This window comes from Hirundo rustica, chromosome 8 (genome assembly GCF_015227805.2).
Source record: "Hirundo rustica isolate bHirRus1 chromosome 8, bHirRus1.pri.v3, whole genome shotgun sequence".
Lineage (NCBI taxonomy): Eukaryota > Metazoa > Chordata > Aves > Passeriformes > Hirundinidae > Hirundo > Hirundo rustica.
The window spans coordinates 9688140-9712372 of NC_053457.1; the positions used below are offsets into that span (position 1 = coordinate 9688140).

General features: G+C 45.6%; 1 protein-coding gene across 1 annotated transcript; it reads left to right on the forward strand.

The window, feature by feature from the left end:
• The first annotated feature begins 1197 nt into the window (after positions 1-1197).
• LRIT1 (leucine rich repeat, Ig-like and transmembrane domains 1) lies at positions 1198-11294 on the forward strand. Its single transcript, XM_058421571.1, has 4 exons — positions 1198-1319; positions 3813-4279; positions 7463-7768; positions 10106-11294. Exons 1-4 carry the CDS (start codon positions 1198-1200, stop codon positions 11089-11091), a joined length of 1881 nt encoding a protein of 626 aa, XP_058277554.1. The 3' UTR covers positions 11092-11294.
• Positions 11295-24233: the final 12939 nt, after the last annotated feature.

Below are 24233 nucleotides of genomic sequence, written 5' to 3' on the forward strand. Positions count from 1 at the left end.
GCAGGGGGAAAGTAATCCTTTGGACCATCCTTTCAATAAATGATTTCTGCAAGCCTTAATTAATGATCGGAGTAACTCCTGAAACAAGCTTATGTGAAACTATGGCACCATAAAATGCCTGTTTAATAGTTAGCCCCAAACCACATCTACATTACCTCAAAGCTTTCAAAGTTCACTACCCAGAATTATTGCAAAATTACCAGCATAATTTCATTGTGAAGAACACAGGAGAAGAGCTCCACTCCAGAAATCCTGGCGAGCAATCTTTGTTAGGAACAACATTGATGTAAGCATAGTCATTAACCTTCAGGTTAGTCTGTACATAGATAGGCGTGACTGCTGCACTTCTGAGTAGTAACTTCTCGTTATGTATTTCAAAAGGAAAAGCAGTATCAACAGATTCACTACAGGGAGGAATGCTGGAAAAGTGAGGGGAGTCTTTGGCTGACCTTCAGACAGAGCTGAGCTTTTCTCAGCATTCCTGAATTCCTGCCACACAGCCCTGCATCAGGTGGCACTCCCCAAAAGGGTCTCTTATCTGAGCTTAGCTGTGTCAGTGAGTCAGAGCACAGGGGTCAACCCTGCAGGTGTGTGCTACCCTGGTAGAAACTGAAACATGTACATTTTTACTGGGCTATTAATTGTTTATCAGTATCAGGCTTGTTGCCAACAGTTCAATAATTGCTAGGAGTCTTTAAAAGGAAATAAAGCCTTTTAATAGTATCACTATATATATATATATATATTAGTGTTCTTAGATAGAAAGCTTACATTCCATTAGCAGAAATAACTTCTAAATCTTCCCAATACCTCTGTGAGGAAGTTAATTATTCCTAATTCCTGGCCAGATAACAGTTATCTTGCGTGTGATGTCGGTCCCCCAAAAATATATTTGTACTTTTCTCGCATGAGAGCCCCAGGCTGCCAGAGGAAGGTGTTTTGAAGGGGCTGCTGAAGGAAGGAAACGCCGTTAGTACGGTTCCGGGAAGCAGTAAGCACCTTCATGAAAATAACTCAAGTCCCCATCCTTAATCCCTGCCTATCCTTTTTTATCTGATGGACTCAGCGAGGGCTGGAAGATCCCGGCGCGGCTGAAAACAAAAGGCAGTTAACAAGATGTGAGCGGCCGGCGGCTAGAACAATAGGCGAAGCCCTCCGCGCTGCCCGGGTGCCAGGCGCGCTCCATGCCCGGGTGCCATGCGGCTCGCCGTGACTCTGCTGTGCTGCTGGGCGCTGGCGGGGCTGCCCCGGGCCGCCGCCTCCTGCCCCTCGCAGTGCAGCTGCGCCTTCCTCAGCCCCAGCGAGGGGAGCAAGGCCAGGTACGCCGGGCGCTGCGCGGGGCCGCCGCTCTCGCACGGGGGTCGGGGGGTGTCTCTGCGCCGCTGGAAGGATGCTCGCAGGAGAAAAAGTATTGTGTCTGGACTTTGTGGCCATTATTTTTCCGCTTGCTCTTGTGCTCTAGCTATATTTGCAGAGGATTAGCTTCTGAAAACACAGTAAGCTGATTTCAGAGAAAGCGTTTGGGCATCTCCTCTGTAAGAACAGAAGTGACATAATTATTGCTGGTGTAATGGCAAAAAGGGAATAAAATTTAAACAATTTTTTTTTTTTTTTTTTTTTTTTTTTTACCCTTATGCTGAAAATTCTGGTTCTAAAAGGTTTTATTCTGCTCTGCTGGTTTGTTGCTAAAGTGTGACTAGATTTGATTCATGTTGTGATATAAAACCCAATAATTTACTTAAAAAATCCTTCAGCTGGCGATTTTAGGCATCGCAATAAAAAAACCAGACAGTAACAACAGCAAAAGTTAATTCTCAGACTGGAAAGTTCCTGTTAAAAAAGAAAAGACCAGAAGGACATCCATCTTTGAACGCAAAGCCATCGTACATACATTTCTCTGGAGGACTGTTAGAGTCCTTCTGAAGGGTAAGCACAAAGTATCTGACTTAAAGAAAATAAAGGCCATATTTTCATAAGGTGTGGTTCGCAGCAGAGGAGGTTTTGTGACAGAGATAAAGGATTTGCAAAATCCTTTGTAATAAACTTTCTCTAGACTGAAATATTTTTTCATTACTGAAATGAGGTATTTTGGAACCCCATGAAATAGCTCTGCTTTCTTGTCTCTTTTATGGTGCTATGGATTTAATACTAGAAACTTTCCCAGTAAGAAGTATGGTAGAGACACAAGTAGCCTGCAACTGTTAAAAGGGAGTGCAACAGCATGAGAGCCTATTATTGCTCCATAAATGTCACAGTTCCCAGGGGAATTTCCTCTCAGGGACTGGAAAAAGCTGTTGTGCATTTTAGTAAGATACATAATAAAGCAAATATCCATTAGTCCCTTAAGGGGCATAATGCCACCTTTTTTCTGCATTATGATTCATATTTCTCACTAGAAGATTATCCCATAGATTAAATGTTTAGTGCTCACTGACAATTTAGGGACACTATGAGAAGCATTCTGCTTTACTGCTATGATCTTTCTGTTAGTAAATATTTTGTGATATGACAACACAAAGAAAAATGTTTTGTTGAAAGTGGATTTCTGGATTTTTCTTACATGATAGATTTTTATCTTCCTCAAAACCTCAACTTTCAGCAGAGAGTGGGCGGGATTTAATGGCACAATAGAAGTGTAGGGTAAGAGTAATGCTGTGCTTTGAGTATAAATTAACAATTTAACTGTAGGCTCAAACAGTATTTAAATCTCATAAATCTAATAAAACTGCCTGAGCAGTTCAGCAATGTTATATGTTTTTGTTGATAGTAGAGGAATAATTGCTTTCAGCCAAAACCAGTCTGGTTTTGACAGCTTTGTAATATTCTGTTTATAGAGGCAATGTGATAGGAAAATGTTACTTGACTGATCACATTACACTTCTTGTGGTGTGTTGTTCAGCAAGTGGAGTGGAACACGCCCATCTAACCCGTTACCTTTGGCAGGTGGCTTGGTATTTTGTGAAGAACTTGCCTTCCCCTACTTGCTGATAGGCAAATTAAAATTCAGTCTGAGGGACCTGTTTTGTCTCCCTTCATTTCTCACCGCTCTCTACAATCCCAGATCACAATTTTTTGTATGAAGGCTGCAAAAATGCAGCACAGCCTTTTCACGCTTTTGACCTCTAGAGATTAGAAATGGGGAGGAACGTTTAAAACACATAAATCTGCCTTGTTTTCAGTATAGCATTTTCCAAAGAGTTAATTTTCTGTGCTTTCACTCTCATGACTATACATGCCTGCAGTGCAGTGGCTGCTGCCATCTTTACACACCTTCTATAGTAAAGCAGAGCTTACTCCAGAGTATTTCCCAGGAGCTGTTAGCTGGCTTTCTTATCCTCATTTCTCAAAACAGAGCTCCTGTGTCATATTTAATCTATATAACTTCTTGTCCTCCCACATGTCAATAAGGCTTCTTTTTGTAGGGATTTTATGGTTCAATTTATGGATCCTTTTGTTTTAACTTGCACTAGAATCCTCTGTTGTGCAAGAATATTGTCACTGCTGTCTATCATAAGTACTCTAAAAAAACTGATAGCAAATAGTTCCAACAGGAACAATAAATGGGCCCGATTCGGACTCACACCACTCCAGGAGAGGCACAACACCGTGATCTCTGCAGTCAGAAGGCACACAGGAATTACTGCAAGTTGATGTACTTACAGTGATGATGCAGCGATCAGCGGCAAGAAAGAAATGACAAGAAGAAATCTTGTGAAAAAAGGAAGGCAGATCAAAATCTTGCATTAAAATAAGGTTTCAAATCTTTTCAAAACGAAGTCACATCTTTGCTTGTCCTTGTCTTTCCCCACCAGGACAGTGCTGTGCAATGACCCAGAGATGACTCTTCCTCCTGTGAACATCCCTGTCGATACAACCAAGCTTCGGATAGAAAAGACAGCCATCCGCAGGGTGCCAGGAGAGGCTTTCCACCTGCTCCACAACCTGGAGTACCTCTGGATGCCCTACAACTCCCTGGCCAGCCTCAGTGGGATGACCTTCAAGGGTCTTCGTCGGCTGCAGGAGCTGAGGCTGGATGGGAACAGCTTAATATCATTCCCCTGGGAAAGCCTGGCCGGCATGCCACAGCTGAGGCTTCTGGATCTACACAACAACGAACTCACCTCCATCTCTCCAGATGCTGCTCGTTATGTGAAGAATATCACATACCTGGATCTGTCCAGCAATAAGCTGATGACTCTTCCTCAGGCTCTCATTGCCACCTGGGCCAACCTCCAGGCTGTTCCCTACTTCCCCAACGATAACTCCAAGATCATCCTAGGTAAGAGAAGTGCCTGCCATTTTGCAGGGGGCACAAATGTCAAGACTTCCTCATCTTGCAGCATTTTCACCCACTGTGCTTACCACAGCAAGTACACTGCTGTTAGAGGTATACAATTTAATACCCCAAATAATGTGCGTAGATTTGTTTGCATATTAACAAACTCACCTCAGGCTCATCACATCCATCTTATTATGCCATAAATTTGATTGCTTGCTTGGATCTTTGTAGCACAAAATTGGTCACTTTTAGTTCAGGCTTTTTTAGTTATTGCTGCTGCAATTTTAGATAGAAATACAAATATGTTTACAGCTCTTCATCTTTTGTGTGCTCTTTTCTAATAGCACTCTGTTTGAAATTGACACATTCTAAGCAGAACTAAAGAAAAGGATGCATAATTCACTATGCCTAAATTAAAGAGGAATTATGCCACGACTGAGCATAAAAGCTGGGTCAGAACTGCCAATTTGTCTCTTCCCAGAGCCTTGTTTATCTGTTCACACAGAACTGAACCCTACCCAAACACACCAAGACAGTGCTGCCTTGAAGGGCAGCTTTGAAGCTCCAAGAATACCCTTTTTGGTGGCAGCTCTAGGCTCCTCAGAGGTATGGCTTCGAGGCAATTGTCCATGTTTGTGTCAGGGTATCTCACAGCAGGATGCCCAGGTGAAGTTTTGAGCACATTTCCTAGCTCATGGGATCATCACACGGTCTTTCAGCCTCTGCTCACTGTTCAAATCCACGGCAGGTTGATGATGGCTCAGAGTTGTTGCCATCTGCTGACCGAGCCCCAGCGACTGTGTTTGGTCACCGAAGTGTGGGCAGCTGCATGCACAGCCTCTGCAGGCAGGCTGTGAGCTCAGGCACCTGCTGATAACCTCAGCAGAGGTGCTGCACGATTCCTCTCACTCTGGCAAGTACCTGCTGCTCTTTGTTCCCTTGATAAATTTAGGGAGGTGGAGTTTTTAAAACAGGATTGCAGTGGAGATACAAGACTTTGAAAAGATACAAAATATCACTTACAAAGATTTTAGTGTCCTCTGCAGATGTTGCTGAAGGTTTTACTTGCATCAGGAGCGGAGCAGGTGTTTCATTATCCTGTTCAGCCAGATGCAGTAACAAGTTCTTTAAGGCAAAACTGGCAGTTTGGGGCTGCCCATTTCATTTGCAGTAAGACTGCCTAGATCACACTTTCCCCTTTTTATTTTTAGAGTCAAGTTACGTGTAAAAATGTTATTCCATTCAATAAAGATTAGGAGAGTGTTTTATAAAGAAGAACAGATCATGCCTTGATGCACCTGGCCAAACTAAGCAGTATCCAGCTGTGCACAGGTTGCTTGTGCCAGGATCCTAAAAAATTCATGTAGCCATATGAGTTTAATGCTAAAATTAATGCAGTAATGGACAGACACTCTAGCTTCTAGGTCCTACCCTGTGGACACCCACAGGAACCAGGTAGATAAAATGCACGTCCCTCACAGGAGCAGGCTGGGAAAGCACAGCTCCATGTTTCTGTTTCACTCTGCTCACGACTGTTTCTCATGAATAATAAAAAGAGTCAGCCCAGTCCATTCCTTGTCTGCAGTGCATCACTCCCTCAAGGTGAAAGTAATTCCTGAGCTAAGTCTCTGGCTTATATTCTGTGCCAAGGGTGCAAGCTTTTCCACATGAGGACTGCCCAGGTGAGCCCAAGGAACTGTGCTGCAGGGCAGCAAAGACTTCACTTGTGGGTGCTGCTGCTTCAGCTGGAGCTGGGGCACTGCCAGGGAACCTGGGATCAGTTGTTATCTAGTGCATGAACTAGAAACTGCTAGCAAAAATGCCATAAAACAACAAAGCCAGGCTGAATGTCCATTATTTACTTAGTTCCCTTCACTTTAACATATTAATTTACAAGAACTGACCTCCTGCCAAAACCCATCACTTCCAGATTCTCTTCTAAGCCGAGAGAAGAAGATACGGAATGCACTCAGAGAATCTTTTCAGCAGCATCTTTTAAAACAGTTTGAGGGAGTACTCTTCCCTTTCAGGCAGGTGCCAGCCCCCAGGCATGTCCTTGGGCTGTGCATGGAAAAGAGGAGGTGCAGCCCCCTTGGAGGGAGCAGAGCTCACTCCTGTGGAAGGCAGGAGAGCTGGGAGCCAAGCTCCTGGCTTAGGCTTCAAATGTGTGCCTGGGGTTAGCAGCCATTCATATCCCTAGTGTCAGTTCTGCTAGCTAACATCAAAAGAGACCACAGCCTATCCACAGCACACCTGGATGTGAGCATTTGTAAGTAGGATGACACAGATTTAATCAGAATACAGCAACTTCTGTTCATGCATATGCATTGCTCTAGTTCCAAATTTGCTTTTTCAGTACTATCTTCACAGGTCTATTTTTAATAATATATAAATATTTTTTCAGAATTGGAATTCAATAGGTGCAAACTGGGAGAACAGAATAAAGAAGAGAAACATTCCAAGAGCCTGAAGCAGAAGTGTGTTTTTCAATATATTTCTGTGTGTATAGCCTTAATATAGTTATGGTCTATGTTTTTTATATACCATAACAGCCATACTCTTCAATTTAATCCTTAAAATAATTCTTTCATCTTATCCAGTACATTTCAGGAAAAGCAACTGATTACCAAAATAATGAAAATAATTTAGGGCTGGAAGAGAACTATGACAGGCAAATAGGATCGGCAACAGCTTTAGTAGGTGTGAAAAGTAGCATGACAATCTAGCTAATATTTTAAGAATGTCCAGTGAGAGGAATTTTCTGGCCTGTCTGAGACTTCATAGTCTCCTCATGCCAAAAGAATCCACAGCCCTTCTCCCATGAATACTTGTTTTTTCATCCTGGAACAAAATGCGATTATAAAAAATTATTGTTTCGCTTCTTTATGTGCACGAACCACAGTGTTTCCATGGTATGAATAATCCTGCTGTGAACTTAAAAAACAAGATTTCCGATCCAGATTTGGAGATGCTTCAGCAAGCCACATTTATTCCATTCTGGCAACTGTGGGATCCATCAGGCTCAACCAACAGCAGTGGGGGGACACATCCCCCAACCCCACATACTCCTGCACAGGCAGTTCTTGCAGAGCAGATTGGGAGCCTATCACACTTTCTCCTGATGAAAAATAGAAACAAAAGGTGCTGTTGGAGTGACTTAGTGCCCCGATTTCTTTTTGACAGGCTTGCAAGACAATCCTTGGGTGTGTGACTGCAGTCTGTATGAAATGGTCCATTTCCTAAATTTCCAGTCTCCTAACATAGCCTTCATTGAGCCCAGGCTGAAATGCTTCAGCCCCCGGAGCCTTGCAGGAGTCTTCTTCAGCCAGGTGGAGCTGAGGAAGTGTCAGAGCCCCGTGGTGCACACATCTGTAGCCAAGGTGAAGACCATCCTGGGCAGCACGGTGCTGCTGCGCTGTGGCACCACGGGCGTGCCCATCCCTGAGCTCAGCTGGAGGAGAGCCGATGGGGCTCAGCTGAACGGCACAGGTGGGTTTGCTTTAAGCTTTTCTGCACCCATGGAATGAGTGAGGCAGGCCTGGACTAAGTGCAATCCACTCTTGCATTGTGCTTTTCTATAGACTATAAAATTACACGTTGATCTAAATATCATCAGAAAAATGTGCGTTATCATGCGTAGGAAGTTGGTTCTGCTTTGTTTCATAGCAATTGTGGTGGTGACGAGTCGCGGGATTGTCTGCAAATCTGTTGGAGCTAACAAAATGAAATATTTCACTGTAGCAATAAGCTGTTTTCAGTTAGTTAGTTGCTCAGTCATTGAAAAGGTTTCCCACTGAATTATGCTATTATTCTATATTCTGTTCATCTATTCTTTTGCTAATCCATTAGCAAACTTCTCTGGCAGAGAGATCTCTGATGTAAATTCAACTGGGATTCAGATCAGCTGCAGAAGGAAGAAAAGGTTGCAAACATATAGCATTACTGATATATTAAAAGACAAAAAAAGCCACTAAATGGCTGAAGGATACAACACTTCAGTGGGAATATCCCCAAAGAATCATTCCCTCTGATAGACTGACAAGCTCTCCTGGGGAAAAAGGTTTGTGGAAGAAACCCTGACCACCTGGTCTAAGCATCTCTTCTGTGCTCACCCTCTCCTGGGGGAAGCCTTCAGACAGACAATGGTTTTGTAATTGATCATGATTTCATTTCCATTCACAAGAAAGTTTGGAGCTGTAATTGCAACACTAGTCCTGTAATTTGTGGGGAAATAAGGGAAGAAACCTTTGCTCTGCTGACAACAGTTGTCCGTAGCTTTTAGTCCTAGAAGTTTTCAGTCAGGACCTGAACCTTCTTGCCTCCAGTCTGCTCTGAATACTCCTGTATCCTAGTCCTGCCCTGACTTTCATAAAAGATCTAAACCCAGCAGATAAATTGCTGTGTATTGGGTCTGATCTTCAAAGGGTTACCGGGCTCCTCGGTGCACAGAACAGGGAAGAGAGCCATTTTCTTTCACAGCAGTAGAACCATTTGTAGTAAATATCATTTTCTGGGAGCTGCACAAGTCATTGCTCTGTTGTGCACGATGTGCAGGATGTGGCAGAGCTGCTCCTCATGACAGTGTGTACCCATCACACTGCATCCCTCCTATGCTTGAAAGAGAGACACCACAAAAAATAAAACAGGGGATGATTTCCTGAAAGCCCATGTTGAGTTTACTTTGAGCTACAACTGAGAATGATGTATTTTGTGCCCCATTAAATCAGATGCTAGCACCTTTCAATAAAAAGTTGGCTGGAAAGATAGGTTATTTCTCAGCAATGGCAGCCTCTGTGCCAATGCGATAATGTGACTATTTGAAATGCTGGTGTTCTGAGCAGAAAGGGAGAGAAAGAGTCCACAGTCTGTATGTATAGGTAATTGCCATAGGTAAACCCATAGCTTTGTGGTTTTTAATATACTCATTCAGTAAGTAATTAAACTGAAAAAGTAACTTCTGTTACCTTGTATTTCGCTGTCATTGGAAGGGGCCTTGTTTGCCAAGGCTGGATCCTGACCCCAAGAGGGCTTGGGAGAAGTTTGCATCCCCTTACCTTTGCCTTCTAGACACCTCCCTGGTTTACCTTTCAGCAGGAAAGGGCTGAGACAGCAAGTGCCCATCCTAAGGAGGCTGCTCAATAATGAAGAGGGTGCTTTACCCTTACACAAGATCCCAGCTATTTTTTTTTTTCCTCTGCACCAATAGAAGGCAAAAAAATCTAGTTTTAACCTGCAAGTAAATCACAAAGCAAATCAACACTCAGCTATGTACATATAATTTCTATTGATTACGCCAGTGTAAGGACAAACACCTGCAACCATTAAGCAATAGAAGGAGATCTTATCTTCCAACTACTTTTCCATATACTCTAGGCTAGTCCGTGTGTGTTTACTACAATAAAATCTCCACTGTTTGTATCTTCTTTGCCTCCATGGTCTGCATCTAATGCTCAAACAGATCAGGTTGCTGCCTCCTCCTTACACTCTTTGAAGTATTGTACCTACAGAAGAATTTTCAAGCTTTTCTTTTTAGTGGAAGAACCTTTCCTGTTAGGTTTTCCAGCTGTTCATTAATGTGGAGGAAATAGCATCAATTTTTTCACATGTATTCATTCTGAAGCAGTTTAAATCTTGACATAATTTAATTATAGTTATTTTCTTAGATTTACTTTGATTTTGTAATGTTCTTAGTGGCTAGCAAAAATGATGATTCTCTATCATATACTTTATCAACCAGATATTTGGTGACAGAGTCAATATTTTACAAACATGGAATTCATTCCATTTACTATTGCCTGTTTATTTAACATTCTTCCTGCCTTGCAGTTCACCAAGAGATTTCCAGTGATGGGATGAGCTGGTCTATCCTGGGCCTACCTGCAGTCTCTTACCTTGACTCTGGAGAGTACATCTGTAAAGCAAAGAATTTCCTGGGGGCAACAGAGGCGTTCATCTCGCTCATCATCACAGACTCAGAAAGCACGGATGACCCTAACTCTAGTGCCAAAGGCACGTGGAATGGGAAGGCGAGCGGCATGGAGGCAGCTGCCTACAATGACAAACTGGTGGCAAGGTACGTTATCACCACCTCCACCGTGCCCACCCTGGGGGCTGGGGCGGGCACCGGAGACAGCCTCCTCCTCCCGGACGGGGCGCAGGACAGCAACCCCCAGGACCTGCTGGTGAGCCCCACCACGGGCCAGCAGGAGCCAGAGAGGATGGTGAGGTCTGTCAGGGTCATAGGGGACACCGACCAGAGCATCACCCTGGCCTGGAAGGCGCCTATGGCAAAGAACACCACGGTGTTCAGTGTCCTTTATGCTGTCTTTGGGGAGAGGGACATGAGGCGGATCAACGTGGAGCCAGGGAAGACCAAGGTCACTCTCTATGGGCTGCTGCCAAAGACCAAATACATCGTGTGCGTCTGCGTGAAAGGGCTGATCCCCAGGAAGGAGCAGTGCATCATATTTTCCACAGATGAAGTTGTCAGCGCAGGAGGGACGCAGAAGCTCATCAACGTGGTTGTCATCAGCGTGGCCTGTGTCATCGCTGTTCCTCTGACACTGGTGGTGTGCTGCGGAGCGCTGAAACGGCGCTGCAAGAAATGCTTTGTGCGAAAACCCAAGGACATTCAGGAATCGTACGTCACCTTTGAGAGCCTGTCTCCCGGGGCCAAGGTGAAAGGCGTGGAAGGAGAATACCTGACTAGGCACACTCCTGACGAGTCCAACAGGCTGCTGTCTGCCCGCTCCAGCGTGGACTCGGAAGCCATACCAAAGATAGAGGGACAGCCCAATGAATACTTCTGCTGATAGTACCGGGGCAAGCGGGTGGCTGTACCTGGGACTGCTCCAGCACTGCAGGCACCCTGGCCATGCCTCTGTCTCTGACATGTTCTGGAACAGGATGCAAGAGGGTAGATGGTGCCCAAGCTTTACAGAAACACGTTGCTCAGACCACTTGGGGTTGGCTGCTTTGTACCCAGTCAAAAGTTTCTGTGATAATGGCCTCGTTCTCCTGGACCACTTTTTTTTTTTTTTTTTTTTTTTTTTTTTTTTTTTTTTTTTTTTTCCCCCTGTCAAATGAAGTGTGCACATGTGTGGGGATATTAAGCAACATTTCTGAGTGTGCTCTGCTTGGTGTTGTTTAGGACCTGCTCTACAATATGCTATGTATTTTATTTTCGGATCTTTTGATGTTCTTTTGGTTGACAAGCCAGGGGAGTGAGTAAGTTTAATAAAAATACTTATGAAGGTGAAGATTGAGAGTCTCACATTTTACATCCCCCATGTTTGCATTAAACATGCAGCTTGATGCTTAATAAATCACTAAATATACATGTACGGCAACCATTTCTAATATGTCCAACATAATCACAACTCAATGCTCTGAATTCAAGAGAAAAGTGCAAAGGAGATAGAAATGAAGAGACAAATCCCATCCACTAAGAATGCATAATAGAGAGCATTTCCTGATTGCATTTTGGCCCTAAACTCTGTTCTAAAGATATGGAACAACAGCAAAGGTCTTCCAGTATCGGTCCTAGCTGGCGTTTTGTACCTGTATTGTAATTAGAAGAGTATGTTTTATACCAGCTGTGCTAGATAAAAATCATACAATAGCCTACTTTGTACATTGTGTGTGGTGGTGTAATGCTTTGTAATCATACTGGAAAAGCTACATTAGACAGTTCTGCAAAAACCTCCCAAACCAGCCCTGCCACTGCTGCCTGTGCTCCTGGCCTGAGTGATGGGGAAGGCCCACGTGATCAGCCAGGCACTTGTGACTTGGTCATGGAAAGAAGTTGGTCTGTGCAGAGCAGGAGAAAGGGACGTGGTGTCAGACCACTGGCCATGCACACATCAGCCGTTCCTGCCTATGGTCTCAGTGGTGGCAGAGGCTCAGTGCAGTCTTTTGGGTTTCAAACATTTCACAAGTTCAAGGACCCTGAAAAAACCCCTTTTGTTTAATATTAATCTAAATGTACTTTCATAGTCAGGGTGAACTGATCAGTCATTTACGTTCTGCAGCTTCACTGGAATTTGAATCTGAGTGCTTATCACAAAATAATTTCTAGATGTCTAATTTTCCACTCAAGTCCCTCAGGTAGTAATACTGTATATAACATTTTTCCTTTGTAATAAATATTTTTCATGAAGAACATTATATATGTTCTGCCAAATGTTGAATTGGAAAGATCCCGCCAAGCTGAAATGCTAACAGATAAAGCTTGCTGAATTGTCATGAAATGTATTTGTAAATTTATGGGAAGGACTTCCACTCATGTTCTGTGTCTGTACACTGTGGATTAACAAAACTCACTGGCTGGAATGGAGCCCTGTATGGATTTTGCAAGTCCTCCTTGGACAGAAGGGTTTCACTTATGTCAGATTATTTGGCCTGATGGAAAAAGCAAGTAATTTCATCTCAACATAGATACCAGCAACAGGAGTACCTCACAAGAGTTTCTGACAGGACTCTCTGTATTCCTTGCATTAATGATAAGGAACTTCTCTTGTATTGGGAGAAGTTGTCAATCCCTGTATAAAATAATTCATGATACTTCTATGTTGTGACAGGTAAAAGAATTATAAAAGAAAGGCCTCATAAAATCAGGCTTGCTCTGCTAAATTGCCAAAGTTAGCCTGTCACTTCTAAGTAATTTGCAAGTTCCCACGTGAAAACAATCTTGTTATGAGAACTCGTTAGCATAACAACCTATTCCTGGGTTGAAAAACAAATGTACCTGCAATAACAAAGGATTTGTCCCATGGGAATCAGTAAAGAAAATATGTAAACACTCCAAGAATACAGAGATTTGATAGATGAGTAGAACACCTTTTACTAAGCAATAGAGTAACTGGCAAAAAAGCTATTAACCAATTAAAGTTTCACATGAGGTCTATAAAACTTTATAAAATGAGTTGTGAGAATAAAGAATTGGCTTTTCCCACATGAAAATAATGGAGTCTTGGCTAACTGATTACATTACTTGTATCATTGGACTGTGTAGATTTTTAGGTTTACAAAGAAAGTTTTGTAAAATTATATATTTTAATGCAACAAATTAACTGATGAAACCTGGTATGTAATAGATCTGTTCCTTACTTATAAAGTTCATTTGTCCCAGCCTGATTATTAGAGTCAGGAAAAATCTGTCTTTCCAGTAGCAGTTTTTGTGCTGAGTTGCAAGGATTGCTGTACGTAAGCCTGGGTCCTGCCCACAAATGCAGCAGGAGCACTGGGCTGTGCAGAACTCAGCCTACCCTGGATGGGTTAGCTCCTGAAGAACCAAGGCTGTCCTGAAGTTTTCCCGTGGTGAGCTGAGTGCACCTACTGCCCAAGGACTTTCCTGTAAGTCAGGTCTGCAGGAGCTGCCTGGGAACCAGAAATATTCACCTTTCAGCTGACTGGAGACATGAGCTGGGCCATTTGCTGCGCCCAGCCCCAGTGAGGAGCAGCTCGCAGCTGCTGCGAGCCTCGGTCTGGCTGGACGTGGAGAAGGCACCAGCTGGGCCAGCACTGGCACTCTTTGCTGGTGCTCCATCGAGGGATCACCCCAGGACATTCACTGTCTGTGTGTTCAATTTTACAGACTCTACTGGATACTTTTTCTACTTTGAATAAATAGTGATCCCAAACAGAATAAGCGTGATTTCTCTCATTCCTGTGCCCACTCTCACTGTCTCATAGAGGACGCATCCCAGTTTATCATCTCAGCTGCTGCTGTCCAAGACAAGCCCTTCTCTACTGGACTGGTGGTTCATACACAACAAGCAATAGGTACAAGCTCTGTCTTGTCTGGCATTGGTCAGGGGAGAAACCCTGTAATTGCTAAATTATGAGTTAAATTTCAAACCATTAAGGAAGCTGATGTGACTTCAAAGTCAGATTTTCAGTGGTATCAGACATGTAAAGATAAATACCTCACGGGATTTTCTGTTTTGTTGCCATGGAAGGGCTGTTAGGCACCTAGTTTCAGCATGGTAAGGAGTAAACCATTTATTTCTTGATTAAAGTCAATTTTCAAGATGTGCTGTGAGAACCAAAGCAAACATCTGCTACTGCACTCCCTTTTAACGAGCTTGGACTGGATATTACCATGCTCACTAAACCGTATTATGTCAAGTCATTTTTTAAACACTTTGATACATGCACTGTCTGAAACACCCAAGTGCAGCCTTCAATGCTTATGTCCTGCCCAGCAGTGATTTCTAACTCTGAAGGCTGTGGCAGAGGGACTAATTGAAAAGCATCGGCCCAGACCTGATTTCTTACAAGAAGAAATGTCATTTCAAGATGGAGTTTGACTCCCTGGCCATAGCTGGCAGCACACAATGGGTGATCTCTTGGCATTTGCTTTGGCCATCGGCTCAGTCTCAACTCCATTTCCCACAGACCAGCAGACACTGTCTCTGTGGAGATTTATTTTGACAGCTTGAGTTTTAGACAGCTTGTTCTGCATTTTGGCTTCAGCCAGGATGCCACATGATGTTAAAGAGCAGCTGAAATGAGAGGACATCTGCTGTCACAATAGTGACCATTAAATCTACAAGCAGGCATAAACTGGGCTGAATTAAAAAGGCAGCAAAATCCCAGCCCAGTAGGGAACAGAAGCATAATGACTGTGGCTAACACTGGGGGATTTATTTCCCTTACTACCCCCTCCCCCCCCTTTCTCCTCCCTCTTCTCTCTACCCTAATTCATCCGATTTTAATAAGTGATTCACCACTGGACTCTCATGTTAGTACTGAACCTTCTGAGTACAATTGGAATTTGGATATATTTAGATAAATGGCCTCTCAAGCAGCAAATAAATATCAACCTGAAAAGAGCCAGAGCATTGGCCCATGGTACTGACTAACACCACTCTCTGAAAGGCCATTTTCCAGCCCTGTAGAAGATAGGTGGGACTGGCAGGAATTCTCATATGGGAAAAGGAAAACAACTGCAATTCTTTTTTTTCTTTTTTTTTCTTTCTTTTTTTTTTTTTTTTTGGTTAAGCATTTTATTTATTTTAAATACAGAGAACCCTGGATATCATTTTGCTTCCTGCATCCCAGGACATTGGGCACCTGTTCTGTGCCTTAAGATACACATGAAGGAAAAGCCCAGTACTTTATAAACCTGTAAATAAGTAACACTTCATTCTTCATGAAAGGTTTTTTGAAGACGTGACTTAGCTGCCACATACTTTAAGACCCTCCCCATGGGCCATGCAAGAGGGGTGGGAAGGTGCCAGAGAAGGGCCCCTCCTTTCAAGCAAAGGAGGTTTTGGGCCTTAAAAGTGCTGAATCCCTCTGGCTGTCCCTCCTGGTGCCATCTGCACAGCAAAGCATCCCAACCCAGAGCCTCCCTAGTGCCATGAGAGCTGTTTTCTGTCCCACCTGCCTTGAATCCCAGGCACTGATGGGTGTCTCCATCCCTCACGGCTCCCAGATGACCAGCATGAACACGCCAGGGACCTGGGGGGCTTCACTGACCCCATCACAGGGAGATGTCCCACCCCTCTAAAGCTGAACATATCAAGGCACTGATCTTCTTCTGCCCCTGCTGAAAGCTTTCTGTTCCCAGGCCCTGCAGCTCACACATGGGCAAACTCCAGGATTTGCTCCTGACACCCAGGAGTTTTCTAACTAACTACATCATAAATAGTTTGTTACTGTTATTGCCTGTTGTAAAGCCTAAAATAATATTATTTTATTATAGTAAAAATATATTGTTATGGTAGCATTACATATTATACTATTATATGGAATGATTTTATTTATTATGTTTATGATTTTATATTTTGGACTATTTTATTATTGTAAAATTGTATTGATTATTGTAAAATTGTATTGATTATTGTAAAATATAAAATTATTATAATAGAAATAATATAATTGTTTTATTAGGGAATAATTTCATGGCAGACCACAGGCACCAGTGGTATTTCCTGGGTGGGAGTGGGGGTCCGAGTCCCTCTGCTTCAGTGGCTGATGGATGACAGGGAAGGACAGCCCCTCCCATGAGAGCTGCCACTGCGGCTCCCGCAACATCCTGGGTTTAGCAGCCAGCCCTGCTGATGGCTGTCCCCTCTATTGCTTTGGTTAGTGGCAAGTGCCCAGGGAGTGTGTGCCTCGGTGTGGTGGTTTCAGGCAGATTTTGGGAGAAACCCTCCCACGGGGCCCCCCTCCCCTCCTCCAACTGGTTCGGGAAAAAAGATTTCCTCAGAGAGAAGTGGAAAAAACCTGTTTATTAAACAGGCAAAGCACTCCCAGCACAATACCCGATGACAAGAGCTTCGTGCCGCTTACGGAGGGATAACAAACTTAAAGAAAGTCTCCTCTTGAGGGTCATCACTGTGTTCCACTGCTCCGTCTCCGCTGACGTTGGGAGAAAAGGAGATGTGCAGGGCTGGTCTTGGTGGGGTGGGTCCCCTGTGGAGGCCCCTGGTGCTTCCCCAGGTCCTTAGTCCGGAGAGGTTGGAACAGTTCCGAGGAGAGGGCAAAAAAAGCAAAAAAGAAGGAAAAAAAGGACAAAAAAAAGAAAAAGAAAAAAAAGGCAAAAAGCCTCAGCTATTCTACAGCGTCTAACTACGCTAGCACTAAACTAACTGCCGGGGAAAAAACAACAGAGCTTCTTTCATCTTGCCATCTTCCAGCTCCCCCGCTTCAAGGTCACTCCGATGAGCAGAGTTTTCCTGGGGAAAAACAAACCGCGCTTGCCCTCTCCCCTGCACCCAACAGACGATTGGGGATACACAGTCACCCCAGGACATCTTCCACCCCTTATCCCCATATCGTCGACTTACAGACAGAACCAATACATATTCCACATAAAACTTCCATCCATTCTCCCCACAAAAGAAAAAGAATACAAGCAATACCCATCATGCTCCTGTCACGTTCCACACTGAGCCACTGAATCAAGGCCCCAGGCTGCAGGGCAGCAGGATTTCTCTCTCACTTACTCATACCTTCAACACTTGCTCATATTTTCAACACTTAACACATACCCTCTCACTTACACATTTCCTTCTATTTCATTCTGCGTGGTTTAATGTACAGACAATGGCAATAGCATTCAGCAGACAGTGATGTTTGTAAATGATTCTCACCCAACAATCAGATCTCCCTGAGGTACACATCGTGTTGTTCCATCTTTCTGCATTATCCACCATGTGCAACCTGGTCCCTGAGCAAAGACAACCCCACGAATGGGTTTGTCTGAACTTGAGGCAGACTTGATCCACACTGTCTTCCCTAACAGACCTCTGGCATGCACCACTGGGACTTTATCTCCATCTATTGTATGCAGAGGCTCAGCCTGGGCGGGGCCTGCTCGGTTGGTGGAGCCTCGGGTGTTGACCAACCAGGTGGCCTTTGCCAAATGCTGCTCCCAATTCTTGAAAGATCCCCCACCCAATGCTATCAATTGGGTTTTTAACAATGCATTGTGCCTCTCCACTTTGCCTGCAGCGGGTGCATGGTAGGGAATATGGTACACCCACTCAATGCCATGTTCCCTAGCCCAGGTGTTAATAAGGCTGTTCTTGAAATGAGTCCCGTTGTCTGACTCAATTCTCTCGGGGGTACCATGCCTCCACAGGACTTGCTTTTCAAGGCCCAGGATGGTGTTTCGGGCAGTAGCATGGGGCACAGGGTAGGTCTCCAGCCATCCAGTGGTGGCTTCCACCATGGTCAGCACATAGCGCTTGCCTTGGCGGGTTTGGGGAAGGGTGATGTAATCAACCTGCCAGGCTTCCCCATACTTATACTTGGACCATCGCCCGCCATATCACAGGGGCTTCACCCGCTTGGCCTGCTTGATGGCAGCACATGTCTCACAGTCATGGATAACCTGAGAAATACTGTCCATTGTTAGATCCACCCCTCAGTCTCGGGCCCACTTATAGGTGGCATCTCTGCCCTGATGGCCTGAGGCATCATGGGCCCATCGAGCTAGAAACAACTCTCCCTTGTGTTCCCAATCTAAATCAATCTTTGAGACCTCTATTTTTGCTGCCCGATCTACCTGCTCGTTGTTTCGATGCTCCTCATTATCTCTGCTCTTGGGGATGTGGGCATCTACGTGGCGAACTTTCACAGGTAGTCTCTCTACCCTGGTAGCAATGTCTTTCCACTCCTTAGCAGCCCAAATTGGTTTCCCTCCACGCTGCCAATTAGCCTCTTTCCACCTCTTCAGCCATCCCCACAGAGCATTGGCTACCATCCATGAATCGGTATAGAGGTAGAGCCTCGGCCACCCCTCTCTTTCAGCAATATCCTAGGCCAATTGAACAGCCTTGAGTTCTGCAAGTTGACTTGATCCACCCTTGCCTTCAGTGGCCTCAGCAACCTGTCGTGTGGGGCTCCACACGGCTGCTTTCCACTTCCGGTTCATCCCTACAATACGACAGGAACCGTCAGTGAAAAGGGCATAATGCGTCTCCTCTGCTGGCAATTGATTGTATGGTGGAGCCTCTTCAGCCCGTGTCACTTGCTCTTGTTCTTCATCTGTGAGGCCAAAGTTTTCACCCTCAGGCCAATTGGTAATTATTTCCAAAATCCCAGGGCGATTCAGTTTACCCATACAGGCGCGCTGCGTAATAAGAGCAATCCACTTGCTCCATGTGGCATCAGTGGCATGATGGGTGGAGAGGACCTCTGCTTTGAACATCCATCCCAGCACTGGTAGTCGAGGTGCCAGCAGGAGTTGTGTTTCAGTCCCTACTACTTCTGAGGCGGCTTGAACTCCTTCATAGGCGGCCAAGATTTCCTTCTCTGTTGGAGTGTAGTTGGCTTCGGACCCTCTGTAGCTTCGGCTCCAGATTCCCAGTGGTCGGCCCCAAGTCTCCCCAGGCACCTTCTGCCAAAGGCTCCAGGACAGGCCATTGTTCCCGGCTGCTGAGTAGAGCACGTTCTTCACCTCTGGTCCCGTCCTCACTGGGCCAAGGGCCACTGCATGAGCGATCTCCTGCTTGATCTGGGCAAAGGCTTGTTGCTGCTCAGGGCCCCAGTGGAAATCATTCTTCTTGCGGGTGACCAGGTAGAGAGGGCTCACAATCTGGCTGTACTCAGGAATGTGCATCCTCCAGAAACCTATGGCACCTAGGAAAGCTTGTGTTTCCCTTTTGTTGGTTGGTGGACACATTGCTGTGATCTTGTTGATGACTTCAGTGGGAATCTGACGCCTTCCATCGTGCCACTTTACTCCTAGAAACTGGATCTCTCGAGCAGGTCCCTTAACTTTGCTCTTCTTGATAGCAAAACCAGCTTTCAGGAGAATGTGGATGATCTTCTCTCCTTTCTCAAACACTTCCATTGCCGTGTTCCCCCACACAGTGATGTCATCGATATACTGTAGGTGCTCCGGAGCCTCACCCTTTTCCAGTGCAGCCTGGATTAGTCTATGGCAGATGGTGGGGCTGTGTTTCCACCCCTGGGGCAGTCGGTTCCAGGTGTACTGCACGCCCCTCCAGGTGCAAGCAAACTGAGGCCTGCATTCTGCAGCCAGAGGAATGGAGAAAAATGCATTAGCAATGTCAATTGTGGCGTACCATTTTGCTGCCTTGGACTCCAGCTCGTACTGGAGTTCCAGCATGTCCGGCACAGCAGCGCTCAATGGTGGAGTCACTTCGTTCAAGGCACGGTAGTCCACAGTCAATCTCCATTCTCCGTCAGGCTTGCGCACAGGCCAGATGGGGCTGTTGAAGGGTGAGTGGGTTTTGCTGACCACCCCTTGGCTCTCCAGCTCCCGAATCATCTTGTGGATGGGGATCACAGCATCTCGAGTTGTTCTGTACTGTCGGCGATGCACTATTGAAGTGGCAATTGGCACTTGTTGCTCTTCCACCTTCAGAAGACCTACAGCAGATGGGTTCTCTGATAGTCCAGGCAAGGTATTCAACTGCTTAACACCCTCTGTCTCTACAGCTGCTATCCCGAATGCCCACCTAAATCCCTTTGGGTCTTTGAAATACCCATTTCAGAGGAAGTCTATGCCCAAAATGCATGGAGCTTCTGGGCCAGTCACAATAGGGTGTCTCTTCCACTCATTTCCAGTCAGGCTCACATCAGCTTCCACCAAAGTAAAATCTTGTGAACCCCCTGTCACCCCAGCAATGGAAACAGATTCTTCCCCTACATGTCTTGATGGCATTAATGTGCACTGCGCACCAGTATCAACCAAGGCCTCATATTTTTGTGGTTCTGATGTGCCAGGCCAACGAATCCACACAGTCCAAAATACACGGTTTTCCCTAGCCTCTACCTGGCTAGAGGCAGGGCCCCTCTAAGCCTGGTTATCCTTCTTTCCTTGAGCATATGTCTTAGAGGTTCCTTCAAGGGGGTCGGACATGTCATCATCGTCATACCTGGCAGTTCGGCTACGGGCAACTGGAGCCACTTCCCTTTTGGTGGAACTCCCTCTTTGAGTCTTGACTTCCTTCAATTCACGCACCCGTTGTGCCAGGGCTGCCGTAGATTTTCCATCCCATCTGTTCATATTTTCTCCACAGTCCCGCAGGAAGAACCACAACTCAGCACGTGGAGTGTACCCTCTCTTCCTACCGGGGGGGCGTCTACGTTGGGTACCAGAACCTCTGATCTGCACTGCTGAGATTTGGAGAAGGTCCTCTCTAATCTCCTCCCTGAGTTTCTTATGATTCTCATCTATCTTATCCTCTAGTTTCTGTAGACGTGTTTCTACAGCTGCGATCCTGGCGTGTGTTGGGCCATGCACAGCATCTGCATATGCTCGGAGCTTCTTTGCCATATCAAGCACCGTCTCCTCCATGTCCTCCCGCTTCATTACTGCTAAAGCAGAAGCGTATTCTAATGGCCCGAGTCGTATAAGTTTTCGCCACATCACAGATGTACATGATACCAAGTCTGGGTTCCTAGTGTTTATATCATCTGAGAAAACCATCTCTGCCACTGCCATTTCTCTCAAGCGTTGAATCTCTTGTTCTATGGTCTTCCATGGGGTTTGCTGCATATAGAGATCATCTGCACACAAGTATCTTTCTGCCACACTTCCTAGGACCCGTATCCAGAGACTGCAAGGACTAGCCTCTCTCATCATCTCCTGGTCGATGACTGGATCATGTGACAGGGATCCCAGATGCCTCGCTTCAGTGCTGTCCAGAATTGTAGCCTCGCCTGCAGCATCCCAAAGACGGACTAACCAACTAATTATAGATTCATCAGGCTGTCGCCGGTAATCTTTTCTTAGGCCCCGAAGGTCCTTCAGGGAAAAGGAATCAATATTTGCTTCTGATCCTGTGCTAGAAGCTTTGGCTTCTGATTTTGGTGAAGGTCCTTCTCTTGGGTCATCATCGTCCACTGGTCGATCGGTTTTGACTGTGTGCTTCTTTGCCGGAGCAACTGCCAGGGGCTTTGGCTTACTGTCCGGTTTAGCTGCCAACTCAGGCTCAGGTTCTAGTCTAGCTGCTGGCTTCATAACTGGGGTGTTGACTGTAGCCTGAGTGACTGGGGTGGCTGTTGATTTGTATCCCTTCCCCCCTGCCTCTGTCTGCTGCCCTACAGTCTCTAGCAATGTGCGATAAGCATTTGCCAGGGCCCAGCTTACTGCAGCCATCTTCTCCCCCTTAGAGCCATCATGGTACCTCTCTTTCAGGTATTTCCCCAGCTCCAGTGGATTCTGAATTTGTTCCTGTGGAAAATCCCAGACTACAGGGTCAGAGAATTCCTTGAGGAGTTGGCCCATATCCTCCCATTCTCCACACCACTCAGGATTTCCTCTGCCTGGGTCAGGAGTTCCATCAGGCCCTCTAGAAATCTCAGCCCATATTCTAGAGAAGCTGCAGACTGTATAGAGGAGGCTTACCAGATGACAGACCAGAAAGATGGTCTCTTTAACACTCAGGGGAAACTCAACCTTCTCCAACAATGGTTTAACCGATTCAGAGGAGAAGAAGGAAACGAAAGACTGCAACGCTTCATCCTCTGCTCCTCCTCCCACAAACAGGATGAATAACCATAACCATGACCCATACATAGTAGGAAAAGATCTCAACACCTTTATAAACTTCCTACAAATTAATATGATTAAACCAAGGCCAATAGCTACTCTAATCCGTGTCCCTCTACTGTAAAAACTGCGTATTAGTGACAATATTGGGGCTATCTCTGGATATGCAAATAAACTTAAGGACCACAAAGGTATTAAGACCTCAAAGAAGCCTGAGGATCCAAAACACAGCAAGGCCCCCACCCCAAGAGACATGAGTTCAAGCAGCATAGTTACCGACTGCTAAATACTAATCAGTACAGGGTTTTTCCACTCTCTCGTGCCCCATGTTGGGCACCAATAAGTTTGTGGTGGTTTCAGGCAGATTTTGGGAGAAACCCTCCCACAGGGCCCCCCTCCCCTCCTCCAACCGGTTCGGGAAAAAAGATTTCCTCAGAGAGAAGTGGAAAAAGCCTGTTTATTAAACAGGCAAAGCACTCCCAGCACAATACCCGATGACAAGAGCTTCGTGCCGCTTACGGAGGGATAACAAACTTAAAGAAAGTCTCCTCTTGAGGGTCGTCACTGTGCTCCACTGCTCCATCTCCGCTGACGTTGGGAGAAAAGGAGATGTGCAGGGCTGGTCTTGGTGGGGTGGGTCCCCTGTGGAGGCCCCCAGTGCTTCCCCAGGTCCTTAGTCCGGAGAGGTTGGAACAGTTCCGAGGAGAGGGCAAAAAAAGCAAAAAGGAAGGGAAAAAAGGACAAAAAAAAGAAAAAGAAAAAAAAGGCAAAAAGCCTCAGCTATTCTACAGCGTCTAACTACGCTAGCACTAAACTAACTAACTGCCAGGGAAAAACAACAGAGCTTCTTTCGTCTTGCCGTGTTCCAGCTCCCCCGCTTCAAGGTCACTCCGATGAGCAGAGTTTTCCTGGGGAAAAACAAACCGCGCTTGCCCTCCCCCCTGCACCCAACAGACGATTGGGGATACACAGTCACCCCAGGACACTCGGGGAACAGGGGCTGTAGTGGTGCCACTCCCACTGCAACAGCAGCGGCTTCACCAAGAAACTTCTCAGCAGTGGGGGATTTATAGCTGCTGCACCTGCTGTGCAGCCTTCCCCCTTCACTCCCAGCTCACTGACGTGTTTGAACACAGAGCACTTGTTGAAAAATCAAATACTGCACCATGGAAAAATGAGGAATATTTCAGCTAAAAACCTCAAACCATAAAAATCCCATATGCTTGTGGTTAGATGTGAGGCACTGCTGGCAACAGCATCCCCACAGCTGTGGAAGTCGAGATGGACACTGCACTCAGAGTGCTTCATTAAAACTTCAGAAGGCTTTAAGCATCATCACCTTGTTATCTAGAAGTGTCTAATACCTTTCCTCTTTTGCCTCTCAGGGGCAGCTTTACACAGCACCAGCTCTTTCTCTGGAGTTTTCTCTTCCTTCTGCAGTTCCAGCTCGCTCCTTTCTGTCCCTAGCACAGCCACCCAACCCTGTCTGTCCCTCCTCCCACCTCCTGTCCCTCCCTCCTCCCAGCACGGCCAGCAGACTCCATCTGAGCCCCTCCCAGAGAACTCACTCTTTATCACACCCACAACTGGGAGGGCAAGGCGCACTCTTTGGTAACTAACACAGCTGTAATATAGCAAAGGTAATATTGCCTTTAGTTCTATTTCTATTTGTCTCCCCACACACAGGCCCACTCCTTGAGGCCTGCTCCCTGTACATGGGGGACGGAAGAAGAGCTCTGTATCAGGCCCCAGAAGTTTCCCCACCAGTTCATTTTGCTGATTTGCCAGGAAATAAAAGCTTCTGTCGATTTAAACACTGCAGAAACGAGCCTGTGTCTTCCGAAGGCTGAAAACAGCACGACCCTGAGCCACATATAGCTCTAAGCTGGCACACTTTAAATATTCTTCTATCCTGGTCCCAGAGGTTAGAGGTTAAGCAGGTTCAGGCTAATCTTGCTTTGTGACCCGGCGTCA